General features: G+C 33.7%; 2 protein-coding genes across 2 annotated transcripts; one reads left to right on the top strand and one right to left on the bottom strand.

Annotated features, from left to right (window-relative positions):
* The first annotated feature begins 127 nt into the window (after positions 1-127).
* On the top strand, positions 128-5,038 carry LOC125505266 (glucoside xylosyltransferase 1-like). Its single transcript, XM_048668745.1, has 7 exons — positions 128-412; positions 474-621; positions 2,529-2,660; positions 2,892-3,084; positions 3,491-3,640; positions 3,700-3,872; positions 4,589-5,038. The coding sequence occupies exons 1-7, from the start codon at positions 258-260 to the stop codon at positions 4,736-4,738; spliced, it is 1,101 nt and encodes a 366-aa protein (XP_048524702.1). The 5' UTR covers positions 128-257; the 3' UTR covers positions 4,739-5,038.
* A 1,455-nt stretch (positions 5,039-6,493) lies between these two features.
* On the bottom strand, positions 6,494-8,540 carry LOC125505265 (DNA-directed RNA polymerase II subunit RPB1-like). The gene has a single exon (XM_048668744.1). The coding sequence runs from the start codon at positions 8,449-8,451 to the stop codon at positions 6,568-6,570; it is 1,884 nt and encodes a 627-aa protein (XP_048524701.1). The 5' UTR covers positions 8,452-8,540; the 3' UTR covers positions 6,494-6,567.
* Positions 8,541-14,820: the final 6,280 nt, after the last annotated feature.

Below are 14,820 nucleotides of genomic sequence, written 5' to 3' on the forward strand. Positions count from 1 at the left end.
TTAATAACAATTTATGGTTTAATTATTTTTTTTAAATCATGCATCTATTGCCAGTTGCTATAACATATTTGTATATATTGCCCAGACAAAAATAAGGTCAATGGTCTTAGCTGGTGCGTAAAAGACGTAGAATAGAACCCGTAACCATAATTAGGTTAATTTGCCTGATAAATAAATAAATAAAACTCTTCCATGAAAACAATGCACTAAAAGTGGCTAAAAATTGAATTTAATATGAATCTCAAATTTCTAGACAAATGAAACTTAAAATGCGTTTATATTTATATTTAGATGTAGCAGTTATTATTTCAATATTTGTAATAATTTTTTATTTGTATAGTATTAAGCAAATAAGTCAAAAAGAACAACTTTATTCGGAATTATCTACTACGGAAAATCTATTTTATAACAAGTAAACATTTTTAAATTATTTCTGTTTGATTTGTTATATTTTGTACATGTTTTTATTTTAGCAATGAGTTGGTGGTCGCAGTTGTGGCTTGTGGAGATCGTTTAAATGAGACTCTAACTTTAATAAAATCAGCATTAATGTTTAGCAAAGGATACCTGAACTTTATTGTAATAGCAGAAGATAAACTTAAAGAGAATTTAAATGAAAAGGTAAGTCCAATAGGTATTTAAACATCGAAGAGTTAAGGATCTGAAAGAATACTTTGTTAGTTATTGATGTCTTTAAGTTGCTGAACTAGAATTAACAACTAACCAGGCGGGATCTGGCATCTTCAGTGAATTTAAATTAATATTTGACTCAAATAAGTTAAAATACTCTTGTTCAATTAAGCGGTTGAGAAGATTAAGCGGTTCAAGCAGATAATTGAAGACGTTGATGCAAGAAGGGAATAAGTAACATTTATTAGCTTTTACGGCAGCGGCAAATTAAAACAAAACTTACCCAGATTCGAAAAAGTATGTGGATTTTTATCCGATCACATATGGGCACTATAAGAATTAAGAATGCCACTGTGTGTGAACCCGACTGCGTCTATAAAAAAGATGCCTTGCTTTCTGTAAGAATGTTTCCTCAGCCATTGGCAATTCAGCAAGCGTTAGGACTTTGTAGCAATGTTATAAATAAGAATTTCCATACATACAATTTAGTGGTTTCTTCTTGAAAAGCAATTTGTCTGACACTAGTTTTTGATATTTTGTTCTAAATTTTTGAAGATTTGCTGTTTATTTCCAATGACGCAAAAGTCCCCTTTTTGCAATATGATGTGATTCCATGTTTTTTTTTTGTAAATTTTTCTGAATTGGTGTTCCCATATGCAATTGCATTATGTAAAATGCATTCACTATTTCCTCAAGAAAATAATGGGCCATTTTGTAATTTATTAATTGAAAATCTCACTATTGATTTTATTCGTTTTTTATACTTCAGGGTAAATATTAACATCAAAACTGCCACAAAAATGTGGGAATCCTTTGAATCCCCCTGAAAACAAAAATTTTAGCCTCTCTGCTAAGATAGAACTGCCCTTAAAAGACGCCGCTAAAAATACTTTTTTTATTAAATACCTTTTTGTTGGTGCTTTCGTATTGCCCCTTTAAACTACAGGTTTTTGGATGTGGCATTTTCAAGCTAGAATCAGCTTATGACTACTAATAGGTCGGAAACTGTTCTGGGAGTGATTCCTAAATCACAACCAATAACCAGTTTTCGTTCTACGCATTTGTGACTGAGCAATGAGTAAAAAACGATTTTAAGCATATTAAATTCCTTAACTAATAAATGTCGTAAGGAAAAAAGTTGGACCCTATTTATATGGGAAAGCGTTCATGGGATGCATGTAATACCTTTTCTCGAATTCTGCAATTATTAACAGAAAATTTTTGTTATTTACTCTGTTTAAAGAATATCGAAATTTATAATTTAATCCAGTAAAATTCCTAAATAAGCTGAATCTGAAACTGTTTTAAAAAAATAATTTTAAATTTACTTTATAGGATAAAAAATTTTACACGTGATGGTAAAGCACCTCGTATATGGGGGCTGGTAAAATAATTGGGCTTTCAGATTGACCCAGTGGTTATTCCTTATGAAGTGAAATAACAGACATTTTTGGTACCGATTAATGCCTAAGCAAGTCTTTCGGTGAAAGGCACATTTTTTTGAATTTGATTGGTGAAATATTTGGCTCGCGCCCTTTGTTCATCCACATTTTTTTCTTGAGAAGCCTGAAAATGTCTTCAGCTTACCGTTGTGCACACTTAGTACGTGCTCGACTTTATTTTCGCACGGTTTCGGTTCGTTTGGTCAGTAGATAATTGTACTTGACGCATTGGTGAACTTATGAAAAAAAATTGGGAGCGGAGGCCAAACAATTTTAGACCTCTGCCGATTTTCTAAGATTGTGCACCCCGAAAGTATTAGTTGACCAATAGTCAGATCACAAGCCGATAGTGATGTACTCAAATGCGTACTTATAATGGTGATTTCTCAGATGCCCACTTATGAAAACATGCATTTTATTACTCAAACTTAAGTAATTGTTATGACTTTTTTTCAGTTGAGTGAATGGAAGGAATTCACGCATAACGGATTTTCGTATAGAATTCTTCCATTGAACTTTCCCACCAAGGATGGCAGTGAATGGATGAAACTGTTTAAACCATGTGCTGCTCAAAGGCTTTTTTTACCTGTAAGCAATTAAGTTTTTTATGAAAATTTCGTTTGAAATGCTTCTTCTCAAGTTTCTTTGGAATTGATATTGCTCTATTAGCTATTTTTCAGTAAAAAACTTCTTAACATTTTATATGTTTTTTTATCTATGTCTAAATAATTATACTTTTAAACTCTAGAAAGGAACGCTCTTATACAGATCGTGGCTCACGATTAAAGAACAAATTTCAACTTGAAATTACATTTTTAGGACGTTTTGCCGGATGTGGATGCATTACTTTACATGGATACTGACACATTATTTTTAACCCCCGTTGAAAGCATTTGGAGATACTTTAATAAATTTAACGCCAGTCAAATGGCGGCTTTGGCCCCAGAGCATGAAGATCCAGCTATTGCGTGGTATAACCGCTTTGCAAAACATCCCTATTATGGAAAGTTAGGTAAATAATCTGATATTGTAGGCGAACAGCGCCAACAACTTTCACTAAACTTCAGTGGTGAAGTTGTTTAGCAAGTCTATATAAAATTGCAAATACAAATACAAATGCAAAATTTCCATATTTATTTTTTCTTTAACAGTTAACAAATACATTATATTATGCAGATTATCCAATCTATTTAGCAAATTTATCACCAAACAAATCCAAACAGGTACTATGAACTTATCGCGTTTTTCTTTCGTATTAATTCAGTTTCATATACACCTGTTTTTCTAACTTTATTTATGCAAAATGGAAACTAGCTCAGATCAGTATGTTCTGAATTTAAAACGCAAGAGCAGAAGTGGAGCTTAGCACTAAACATTTTTACAGTTAATGTTCTTGAGAAGGATTATATTTATTTTAGGAGTAAACTCGGGCGTGATGTTGATGAATCTAACAAGAATGAGATTATTCAAGTGGACTGAATACGTCGTACCCATTTACAAAAAATATAAACTCCATATAACTTGGGGCGATCAAGATATCATCAATATTATATTTCATTATCATCCAGGTGAGAATAATTCAATTAATTATACTCTCTTGTTTCATATAAAGTTTCGTTCATTGCAGGAAAGCTCTTTATTTATTCCTGCAGATATAACTATAGGCCAGACCATTGTATGTACTCAAGTATATGCAAAGCTGCAGAGAAGAATGGCGTTGCGGTAATTCATGGCTCAAGAGGGTTTTTCCATTCTGAAAAACAGCCAATTTTTAAGGAAATTTATAATGTATTCTACTCGGTATGTATAAAGTTTCTTGTTTCATACATCTAGGTTTTTAAGCGTGAATATCCGTTAAAATTAGCAGTGTTTACTCCAGATTTTGTAAAAGTTGGGATTTTTTGATCAAATCTAAAATGAAAAAGTTTGTCTTTGAAACGGTCTGTCAAAAATAAACGACTGAGCGAATATGTTCAGCTGTTCCGTATACATACGAGGTTTAGAAATAGCAATAAAACCCAATTTAAAAAATATATTAGGACAGAATCGGGACAGACTGAAATGATGGATATGAGCCAAATATTCAAGGATTTAATGAAACATTGCTAATTAAAATTAGAGGAAGTCGAGGTTAGAAATAGTCGGGAATTGCCTTTTCGATAAAATATAACCGCTGATTCCAATACTTTCAACCGATTTTCAAATATAAATTAAAATATAATGTTTTTTTGAAATATGAATTAAAATACGATTTATTTACTGACTATTGGGTCCAAATATTTATACATTGAGCTTTCTTATATTACTGAATTGCCAAAGTAAGGTTCCTGACCTGGTTGAAAATTTCACATTTTTCATCTCAAAGCTGTTTTAAGGCTTGAAGATCTCTGATCAATCCCAAGAGCATATAGCGCACGAACTTCTGATGTCTTATTAGTTTTTAACTGAGCAGGTTAACTGAATATTATTTGAAATAAGTTTTAAAGCAAATTTTTCTTCACTTCTTTCCTTTTCAGTTTCAGTTAGGTAGCGATATTTACAGAGACTTTTATCAACCCGTCGAAGCCCATTTAGATACGTTAGAAAACACGAACTGTGGGAAGTTGAAAAATGTGTTTTTAAAAAACATCCGAAGATATTTAGACTTGGATTTTGACAATACTTAACTGGCCGATCCGTCCCATAGATTAAAACAAAACTAATATAATTTAATGTATGTAATTGAAAACAAAATTGCTACATGCCAAATCAAAATGTTAATAAACATGTGATGATGTATTTTTTGAGAATCTCCACATGAGATCTGTTTTTGAGTGTTATTCAGTTTATACACAGTTAGACTAAAGTAGAAAAAATGTATCAGTATTTTCGCTTTGTGCCAAAATTGTTCCTATATCATTTAAAAACAGCTTACAAATGTTTAACATTGTAACATATTTTAAATAAATATCCAGATAATAAATATATATATGTTGTTTTGAAATGTGTGTTTCCCATGAAGAACAATGTCAAATGCAAATAATTTTATTATACCTAAAGCTAATCCAAAACAATTGTTTGTGGAATCTCAGTAAAGTAAAACGGAGTTAAGGCAGAAAATAAACTTTGTTATAACGCGATCAGATTTTTTGAACTTTAAATTTGCTTAAATGAAGGTGGGGAGTAATAGCACATAAGTGTGCTTTACTGCACCATACAGTATCGATAAACCATTTTATTTTCGCGAAGCTGAAACATACCCTACGACGTCACATTTGTGTGCGTTTATACTTTGATTGCTGATAAAATCTTTATGGCTAGGCAGAATAAGGACAACATTTGTAGGACACTTTCTTGTTCTTCGTTAATCAATTTTACCAAATAAAAAAAAGAGGCAACGACCATATTGTAATTTATTATCCCATTAATTATTTATTTCAGTCTTGTGATAAAAATATAAAATTTTATTTTTACAATTTACTGAAGTTTGTTGACTCTCGGTATATGCAGAAGATGATTTTTGTCAAATGTGAAGTTGACGGTTTTTTAAACCTTTTTATAATTTATTAAAGCCGTTCTGTTCCCAAACGCTTTACATCTGCAAGTACTTACTTACGCTTGGTTTGTAATTTATGGGAACATTTTTATCGAGGTAAGCCTGTTTCAATAATAAGTGTTTAAGGTTTTTTGTCATTACCGTTATGTGTTTTAAAACATATGGCATAGAAAAATTCAAAAGTTGATAATACCTAAGATGTATATGCCGTTTGAGATTCTTTATATAATAAGTTTCTTCTAAATATGACACATACTAATAGGGTGGCAGACCAGAGTGCGAATTTATTTATAGTTTGGGTGATACCTATTTATGGACAAATTGTTCTCCCTAACAACAGGGAAATTTTAGGTACAGCTCTCGAAGCGTTATCGAAATTTCAAATAAAATACAATCTAATATACCTACTGTTTCACGTATTTAAATGGCTAATAATAAAATACCTTTAAACGTTTTAAATATTTAAATATTTTAAAATGTATAAAACATTTAAAGGATAAATGTATAATGTGTTCCATACATTTCAGTAAACAAACGATCAACTTTTGATTTTTATATTACCTGTTACTTGTTTGCGCGGCACTTTTATGTATCCGATTATACGGAAATGCAGTAGATTAAATTAATTTTGCAATTTTTGTCTTAATTGCAAGATGTTACACAAATGTAGGGTTTTTAGTTCTATGCGTTCACTAATATCTCTAATAACAAACATGCATATCTCTAATAATAATAATACGTTGATATTTGATATCTATAGATAGATAGTTGATAAATATAGATAAGTTTACTAGATTCACATTCCTATTTCAAATGAGCAACCACTAAAATGTAAAAGTGAAAAACCACACTTTCCTCCCAGTCACACAAAAATGAAATTCTTTGCTGTTTTATATATTTTATTAAATTCAAGTAATATAAAAGTACAAAAAATATCTACAATCTATGGCATGTATCACTTCAGGCGTCGTCGGTTTCCATCACATGGTTTTCTGAACTTCTCATCTCATCCTTCCATTTGCCATCTTCGGCATCTCTGGCTTCTGGATTCCATTTTTGTTCCGCTTGGGCTTCTCGCAACTGGGCAGCCCATCCCGCCATTTTCATATCTGCTTGAGGTAGAGCCGAGCCAACCGTTTCATCTTCAACATCTACATTCTTCGCAAGATTACTTTGTTTAGCAGTGGTACTCTTGGGCGAAGAATTCACTTGTGGATCAGCCATTACTTTTGATTCGTTTTTACCGACTTCAGTATTGGCAACATCATCTTTGGGAGCTACTTCCATTTTCTTGGTCATTTCGACTTTTTTATTTACCGACGCACCTGCAGCTCTCATTGTTTCTTCTTCGGCATTCCTGTATAAATTCAAGTGAGGTACGGAATATGTTGCAGGGGGCTTATAACTGGGAGCAGCTGGATAATGCTCTGGTTCATAACTTGAGGTTGGGGGGGAGTTGTAGCTTGCAGCTGGTTTGCTGTAGCTTGGCGCTGGAGCACTGTAGCTGTGAGCTGGGGCGCTGTAACTTGGAGCTGGAGCGCTGTAGCTAGGAGCTGGAGCGCTATAGCTGGGAGCACTATAGCTTGGAGCTGGTTCGCTATAGCTGGGAGCTGGAGCGCTGTAGCTTGGAGTTGGAGCGCTGTAGCTAGGAGCTGGAGCGCTGTAGCTTGGAGCTGGAGCGCTGTAGCTTGGAGCTGGAGCGCTGTAGCTTGGAGCTGGAGCGCTATAGCTGGGAGCACTATAGCTGTGATCTGGGGCGCTGTAGCTTGGAGCTGGAGCGCTATAGCTTGGCGCTGGAGCGCTGTAGCTTGGAGCACTGTAACTTGGAGCTGGAGGGCTGTAGCTTGGAGCCGGGGCGCTGTAGCTGGGAGCGCTGTAAATAGGAGCTGGAGCGCTATAGCTTGGGGCTTTATAAGCAGGTGCACTGTATGCGGGTGCCTTATAGGACCCAGCTGGACCAACTGGACCATAACTGGTTGGTGCCTTGTAAGTAGGCGGCTGTGAGTACGAACCATAAGAATAAGGTTTTCTTTGGCCATTAGAAGCCCTGTAGGAACCATATCCGGATGAGCCTCCATATCCTCCCGCTGCTGCACCATGAGCATATCCAGCTAAATTCGGTTGACACGTTATCACCACTCCGCTATGTTGAAGTTTCTTTGGTTCGACTGGAACGTATGGGATTGGATACCCATGTGAAGCAGCTCCATAATGCGGGGCACCATAGCTGGGAGCACCATAGCTTCCATAACCACCACCACGAGCAGTAGCTTTTCTCATCATGGGTGGATCAATACCATCATTCAGAGCTTGTAGAGTTTCGGTTTCGCTCATTCTCATATTCATTTCGTCGAAATCAATATCGTCATCTTCTTCGGCTTCTCTGTATGAGGAATACGCGGGTCCGCCGTGAGCTGCGGCATATGGTTTTGTAGCCGGAGCTGAAGCTGGATAGGTTTTGGCTGTAGCATATGAGACCGCAGATGGAGGAGCGGTTTTCGTTGCAGGAGAAATATAAGGAGCTGGTGCTGCCTGTTGGTACCCTCCAACTGGCACAGTCTCTTCGTACCCGGGTTTAGCAGATTCGCATACCTGATATGGCTTCTCGTTAACGTCACTAGGCCTTATTTCCACGCACAACGTGGTTGTAGCCGATTTTTTCGCTCTTTTCGCGTCAGTTTCGTCTTCATTATTAGTTACTCCGACAAGTAGACTTTTATTTTCATCCATGGTGTTTAGTTTCTTCTCCAGGAGAAGGCGAGCTGCATCTCGCTTTTGGAGCTCATTGGATAGTGCCAGATTTACAGTTGCACCTAAAATACAAACTAATGTAATGAACTGCATATTGGATGGCGAGTAACTAGTATACTGAAGCTAGATTGCTAGCTTTGGCTTATTTATACTCATATGCTACCGAATTTGCAAGCGCGCGTGATTACGATATTTCGATTGATTGCCCTAGATTTTTATTGATGTTTTAAACAATGTTTGAATACCGGGTGTTATATGCAGCAATGGGATTCGGCTCAAAAAAGTACAACTGTTTGAGCTTTTTCTATACTTTAAGACTGTTCCAAAAATACACGCTTGGTAAATTTTAATTAAGCTGTAAATAATATGAAACTTCCAAATTGAATTGTAATTCCTAGTTTAAAATATATACAGGTGTCCCACCGGGAACCAAAGCGAGCTGTATTTAGTAAACTTTAATTAGGAGAGATTTGAAAATTGGGCAGTATACGGAAGTCATTGAGGAGAGCAAGAGGTCTAACATGCTTTCAAGATAACCACGCTTCTGGTTATACCGGAAATAGGTATCAACCTGCTTATTTTAAATGGAAAAAATCAGTCCAATTTCCTAATTTTTTCATAGTTTGCTATACCAAAACAGGGTGTTCCGTAAATATATTAACATATTTTAACAGCATGTTCTCCTAGACATTTTATACTGATCCTTTTCTTCCTTTGGTCCTTTTTTTTACTGATGGGTTTTCCTGATATATTTTTTTAATTTGAGGTCTCATTTTTGAGATATTTGATCTTCAAAATGGCGAAAAATAATAGCTTTTGTTGTTTTCCTTTAAAACCGTTAAATATAAAAAATTCAATTTTGGTGCACATTATAAGCTAATTCAGTGCCATTCTATGGAAGTGTTTTGTAGTTCAGTTTACTTTTATACAGAGTAGAAATGTGGAACGCCTACTTTTGTTTTGTTCAGAACTTTTTTATGTGCACTTAAACTTTTATCAACATATTTTTAATTACCACAAGTTATTTATCAACTTTTTTATCTCTTATTGTTTTTTCTTAAGGGCACTAGTTTGCCCGCAAAAAATTAAATCGTTTCGGCTTGATCAAAACTTTCCAAGTCGTTGGATTGGGAGAGGTCAAGAAGCTCCTATAAACTTGATTGTGCAAGAAATGCCATTTAAAAAATACGGTATATTCAACAAAAGTGAATACAATCGAAGAACTTCAGGAAAAAATACCTAATATTTATTTTTTTTTTATTCTTCAAAAATAAAATCGTTCTCAAAATGTGTAAGTAATTAAGTTAATTTCTTTAAATCTAATAAGGTTTTCATACAACAATTTTGGTGCGCATTATTAGTTGATTCTATTGAATTTTGGTTGATTGAACAACCACCATTCGCTAAACCACTAGTTAGTCGTCTTAGGAAAAAACAATAAGATATAAAAAAGTTGGTAAAAAATTTGTAGTAATTAAAAAAATTATATCGAGAAAAGTTTAAGTGCACATAAAAAAGTTCTGAACAAAATAAAGGAAGGGGTTCCACATTTCTACCCTGCATAAAAGCAAACTGAACTACGAAAATATCATAAAATGGCTCTCAATTAGGTTATAATGCATACCAAAGTTTAAGTTTCTATGTTAAACCGTTTTAAAACATTAAAAAGTTAAAGGATAACAACGAAAACTAATATTTTTCGCCATTTTGGAAATCAAATAACTCAACAACGAAAGCTCAAATTAAAAAAATTATCAGGAAGAAGCCCTCTAAAATGACTAGAAGAACACGCTGTTAAAATATTTTAACATATTTACGGAACACCCTGTATAATTAGCGGTGGTTCCCGGTTTGACACGCTGTATTTTTGCATTTCAATTTTAGTACACCTGTATAAATATTTGAATTAGGTTTTATTTTTGTTAATTTTTCTGGTTGAAAGGAACATTTTCTCAGTCGTCTAGAGGCGAAAATAAATACGGGGTTTTAATTTGAAAACTTCCCAGCCTCAATATCTTTCTTGCAGTTGAAAATATGAAAAATCGGAAAAGCCCGGCAATTTTAATTGTATGGGGTACACTTTCAATAAATATTTTTAGCCTCCTTGTTTCAACCCCTTAGGAGGGGTAGATGTCACCCTTAGAATTTTAATAATAGATAATTTTATATATTAAGGGTGGGTAGTTTTTAAATTGACACCCGGTATATTAGAACCCACTGCGTTGTTGTCTGGTATTTGCACATCATTATAAAACACCCTGAGTCGAAACATTCGCTAATAAATTGATCTGTTAAGCTTTCAATCTTAATTATGGCATCAGTTTTTTACAGTCTTATATACTTACCAAGATATACTTTGAGGTATGCATTTGCGCCCATAATAAAGCACTGCTTTCCATTTAAGCACTGCATTCGAACCTCTCATTTGATGGACTAAAAAGCCATAAAAGAGCAGATCTAGACATTCTTCAACACACCTGCTCCGCAAACTCACTTATCCAATAAGTCTTACCAAACAATTACTTGAAAACCTTTATCAAATAAAACAAACTAAAAACAGACAAATAAACTAAAACGCCAACTGTAAAAAGCAAAATATAGACTTTATTTAAAAATATAACTTGAACGTACAACAAGATAAAAACATACAAAATGCAACTAAACCCAAAAAATCACGGATTTATAGCTGTTAAAATATCACTGAATACTCTTGCCCCTAGCCTTTTCACCGTTTCAACGTTGAACTGCTGATCTTCATTTTCTATTTCTTTCATTTTGGATTGCATGCGATTTTGCGAGGTATCTCTGTTTTCTATTTTGATCTGTTTTGTATTTTGGTCTATTTCCGTCACAGGCTCAATTGCTTTTGGATCTGGCGTTGTAACTGAAGATGTAAACTCAGTAGTAGGTTCCGTACTTATCTCATTTTCTTCATGCTCTTCTGCAAAAAATCGGCCGTTTTCAGCTGGAGTGCTACTTTCAGCTTCCTCTGAAGGAGCGACAGTTTTTCCTTGAACTTTACTAGAAGTGGATGGTGGTTTGTCTAAAACAGTCTCGCTAATTTCCAATTCCTTTTTGTGTTGTTCAGATGTGGCTCCCGCATCAGGCAGGGATTCTGGCTTTTTGGTAACCTTGTATTGACCAGGAGCCGTACAATTAATGTTGTCTTCGTCAAGATCAGTTAAATCAGCCAGAACGTCAGACATCACCGATTTTCCTTGAGCGAATGCTGATATCACTGGATTTACCAAATCAGCAATTTTCTTGAGCTGAATAAAATCTTCTGAACTATCATCTTCGCTCAGATGCTGATCTAATCGAGCTTTTATTGTGGGCATAAGCAAACTTTTATCCCAATTGCTCGCGATGTCTGATGTTTTAGGGCACATATGAGGTCCATTAACACAATAAAACTGACCTGGCACTATATTTAAAGTGACTACGGTTAATATATACAATGATTTTGAAGACATTTTTGGTATGTTCTCGATTTAGCGACTGTGTGAGTGTTTTATATGAGAATATGAAGGTTTATTTGGATTTTGAGGGTAATACCTGCGAGGGTGAAGGCTGAGGACCGCGGATATTAGATTTTAAAAACGTGTGAATAGTTTGAAAATTTTAGAATTCGTTTTTGCTATTAGATTTAATTTCATTTTGGATTTAACAGTAGGCCAATGGTCGGCATTGTTGATGAATATGCAGTTTCTAATTCACACCCGATTTTCTGTTGATATGTTTATTTACATAAAGTAAATGATGTCGGAAAATGTAGGTCATCAGACACTACAATAACTGATTAATTTTCGTTTTGCTAATTCGGCATATTTCAACGATTTGCAAGAATGTAGGGTGTAAAACGATTTGAATGAGATCTCTAGGCCAAATGTTTGGAAAGATATTCGGTAGTAATATAAAATTACTATAATATTTTTAATTAAATGTGCTTGAATAAAAAATGTAGGTTCTTTTTGGGCAATCGGTTTTACTTAAGCCTACAAATTTTTACATTATAATTTATAAAACTTATTTAATTATTTGAAAATTTTTGCTTAAATCCTAATTGTGACTAGCTACTATGCCGAGAAATTTAATTAATTAAATTAATTATGAAATTGTTTAACTTTTAAATACAACATTTAAATTAATGTTTTCAGATCAACTTGGAACAATGAAATGAACAAACTATACGCTTATAATTTAATATACATAACTTTATTAATTCCGAAAAAAAATTCAATGTATTTTTTTTATAATGGAGATTAAAAAAAATATATATTCAAATATCTCACAAAAAACAAATGAAGTCGAGTGAAAAAACATCTAACGATCGATTTGACATCAAAATGTACAAAGTCGACCACGAAAAAAATAGTTCTGTTCGTCAGTAATAAGAACAACATTCGGATTTTTACAACCAAAAGCTGATATGGTGGACCAGTTTTAATCGTGAAGAATTGGACAGTATTTTTTTCCGAATATTTACAATTTCTTATGTGTAGTCCGCGTTTTTGTTCAATGAAGTAAAAAAATCATCAAGTAAAAAATACTTTCTATGAAGAAATAGTACTCCATTGATTTTAATTATGTTCTAAATGCTTCATTCGCTTTTTAAATTTAAAAATACTTTTTAGTAAAAGTTAAAAATCGTTTCAGTGTAGAAGGCTTCATTTCCTCTGAGACAATTAGATTTTGTAAACAAACTAATTAAAACGATAAAAATACTTTTATTAGCATGATATTAAAATTATTATAGGAAATAGCTCAAAAAAGGCTCGAAACTGGAAAAACTCGAAAAACTGGATTCAAATGTAATGCCGTTTTAACTTTTAATGTAATTGATCATTATATATCTCGTGTAATTGATCATTATATATCTCGTTTGCCTGCTATTAATAGAGAGTTTTCAAAATATAAGCATTTGCAAAAGTCATTTTTTTGTTGCTTATCTTATGTTACTTTATACAAATTTACATAAAATTCAGTAAACATGTTCCAGAACACAGTTGAAATATAGAATTTGTTATGAACTATAGTTCAAATGATAGATAATGATTTCGAAATCAGCTTTTATCGTGCGGTAACCGCATTTATGAGCGATTTTTGAATTTAGGGTTTTTTCATCTTTTTACCTTGTTTGAAACCTGTAATGTGCCTTGATAAACTAAATTTATGCGTACAAAGAACACGACCTTAATTATTTTTCAATTTCACAAATGCATCTTTTTCAGGAGTACAATTAAAAATTTTAAATTATTTACTGTTAAAATTGGACCATCTCCTAAGTATGGCAAAAATAAAATTTAGACGAAGACACAGAGCTAATATACGAAGACATAATATTCTCAAGACAACAGAACAAATGCAAATATGAAATAGTCATGGGAGACTTTAACGCCATACTGGGACAGCAAGGAGAGGCCAAGGGACAATATACATATAGGAAAGCATGGATTTGGCACTAGAAATCAGAGGGGTAATATGAGGACAAACTTTTTAACAGAACAAAGATTGTATACCACAAATTTTTGTTAAAGAAGATGCCTTCTTTAACAAAAAACACCAAAGTCAATGGACCTGGATAAGCCCAACAGGAACAACAAAGAACGAAATAGACTAAGTACATACTTTCTTCTTCCAAAACAATAATTCCAGACGTAACAGTTCTGAATTCGTTCAATACAGGGAGTGACCATAGATTGGTGAGAGATCAAACTAAAGATAGAAGAAAAAAGAACTCTGTATAAAAATGGTTTATACGCAACGGAACAATACCAAAATATCAGAAAAGAGGTAAGGATAAGAAAGGATAGAGAAGCGAACTATAGAATAATGACAGAGAATGAAGGTGATTGAAGAAAACAAAAACCTTAAATGCCTAAGGAAGAAACAAGGAAAACACCAAATAATAGCTCTAAAAGACGATAACAATGTGGAAACAAGAARCAGATACAAAATTAAAGAAACAGCCCATAAGTTCTATCAAGACCTTTACTTACCAAGAACAGAAASACCACCAGGAAACCAAAACAAAGGAAAAGTAGTCAACGTTGACTTTGAAGAGATACTAGAAGGGAACGAAGAAGAAATTATACATGCTATAAATTMAATGAAGAAAAACAAGGCACYAGGAGGAGATGATCTAATAGCGGAAATGACCAGCGAAGCACAAGGAAAAGAAAACAAGGCACAAAAAGGCAYTCGACTCCGAAGAAAATTGRGCAATATTTCAAGAACTAGACAAAGCGCRAACATMCGTACAAGAATCTTTMAAAAAAAGTATGTCCAAGAGCAAAGGCAAAAACAAGGCTACACAAAGAAAAACACAACATTGAAATCAAGACAGGGAGGCACAATATCCCCAAAACTCTTTAACTTAGCTCTGGAAGGCATTTTCGAAAGCTTGAATGGGGAAATATAGGACTGAACATTAATGAAGCCAAAATATCACACTTAAGATTT

This window comes from Dendroctonus ponderosae, unplaced genomic scaffold, assembly GCF_020466585.1.
Source record: "Dendroctonus ponderosae isolate FM_Combo_2020 unplaced genomic scaffold, Dpon_F_20191213v2 Dpon_F_20191213_73, whole genome shotgun sequence".
NCBI lineage: Eukaryota > Metazoa > Arthropoda > Insecta > Coleoptera > Curculionidae > Dendroctonus > Dendroctonus ponderosae.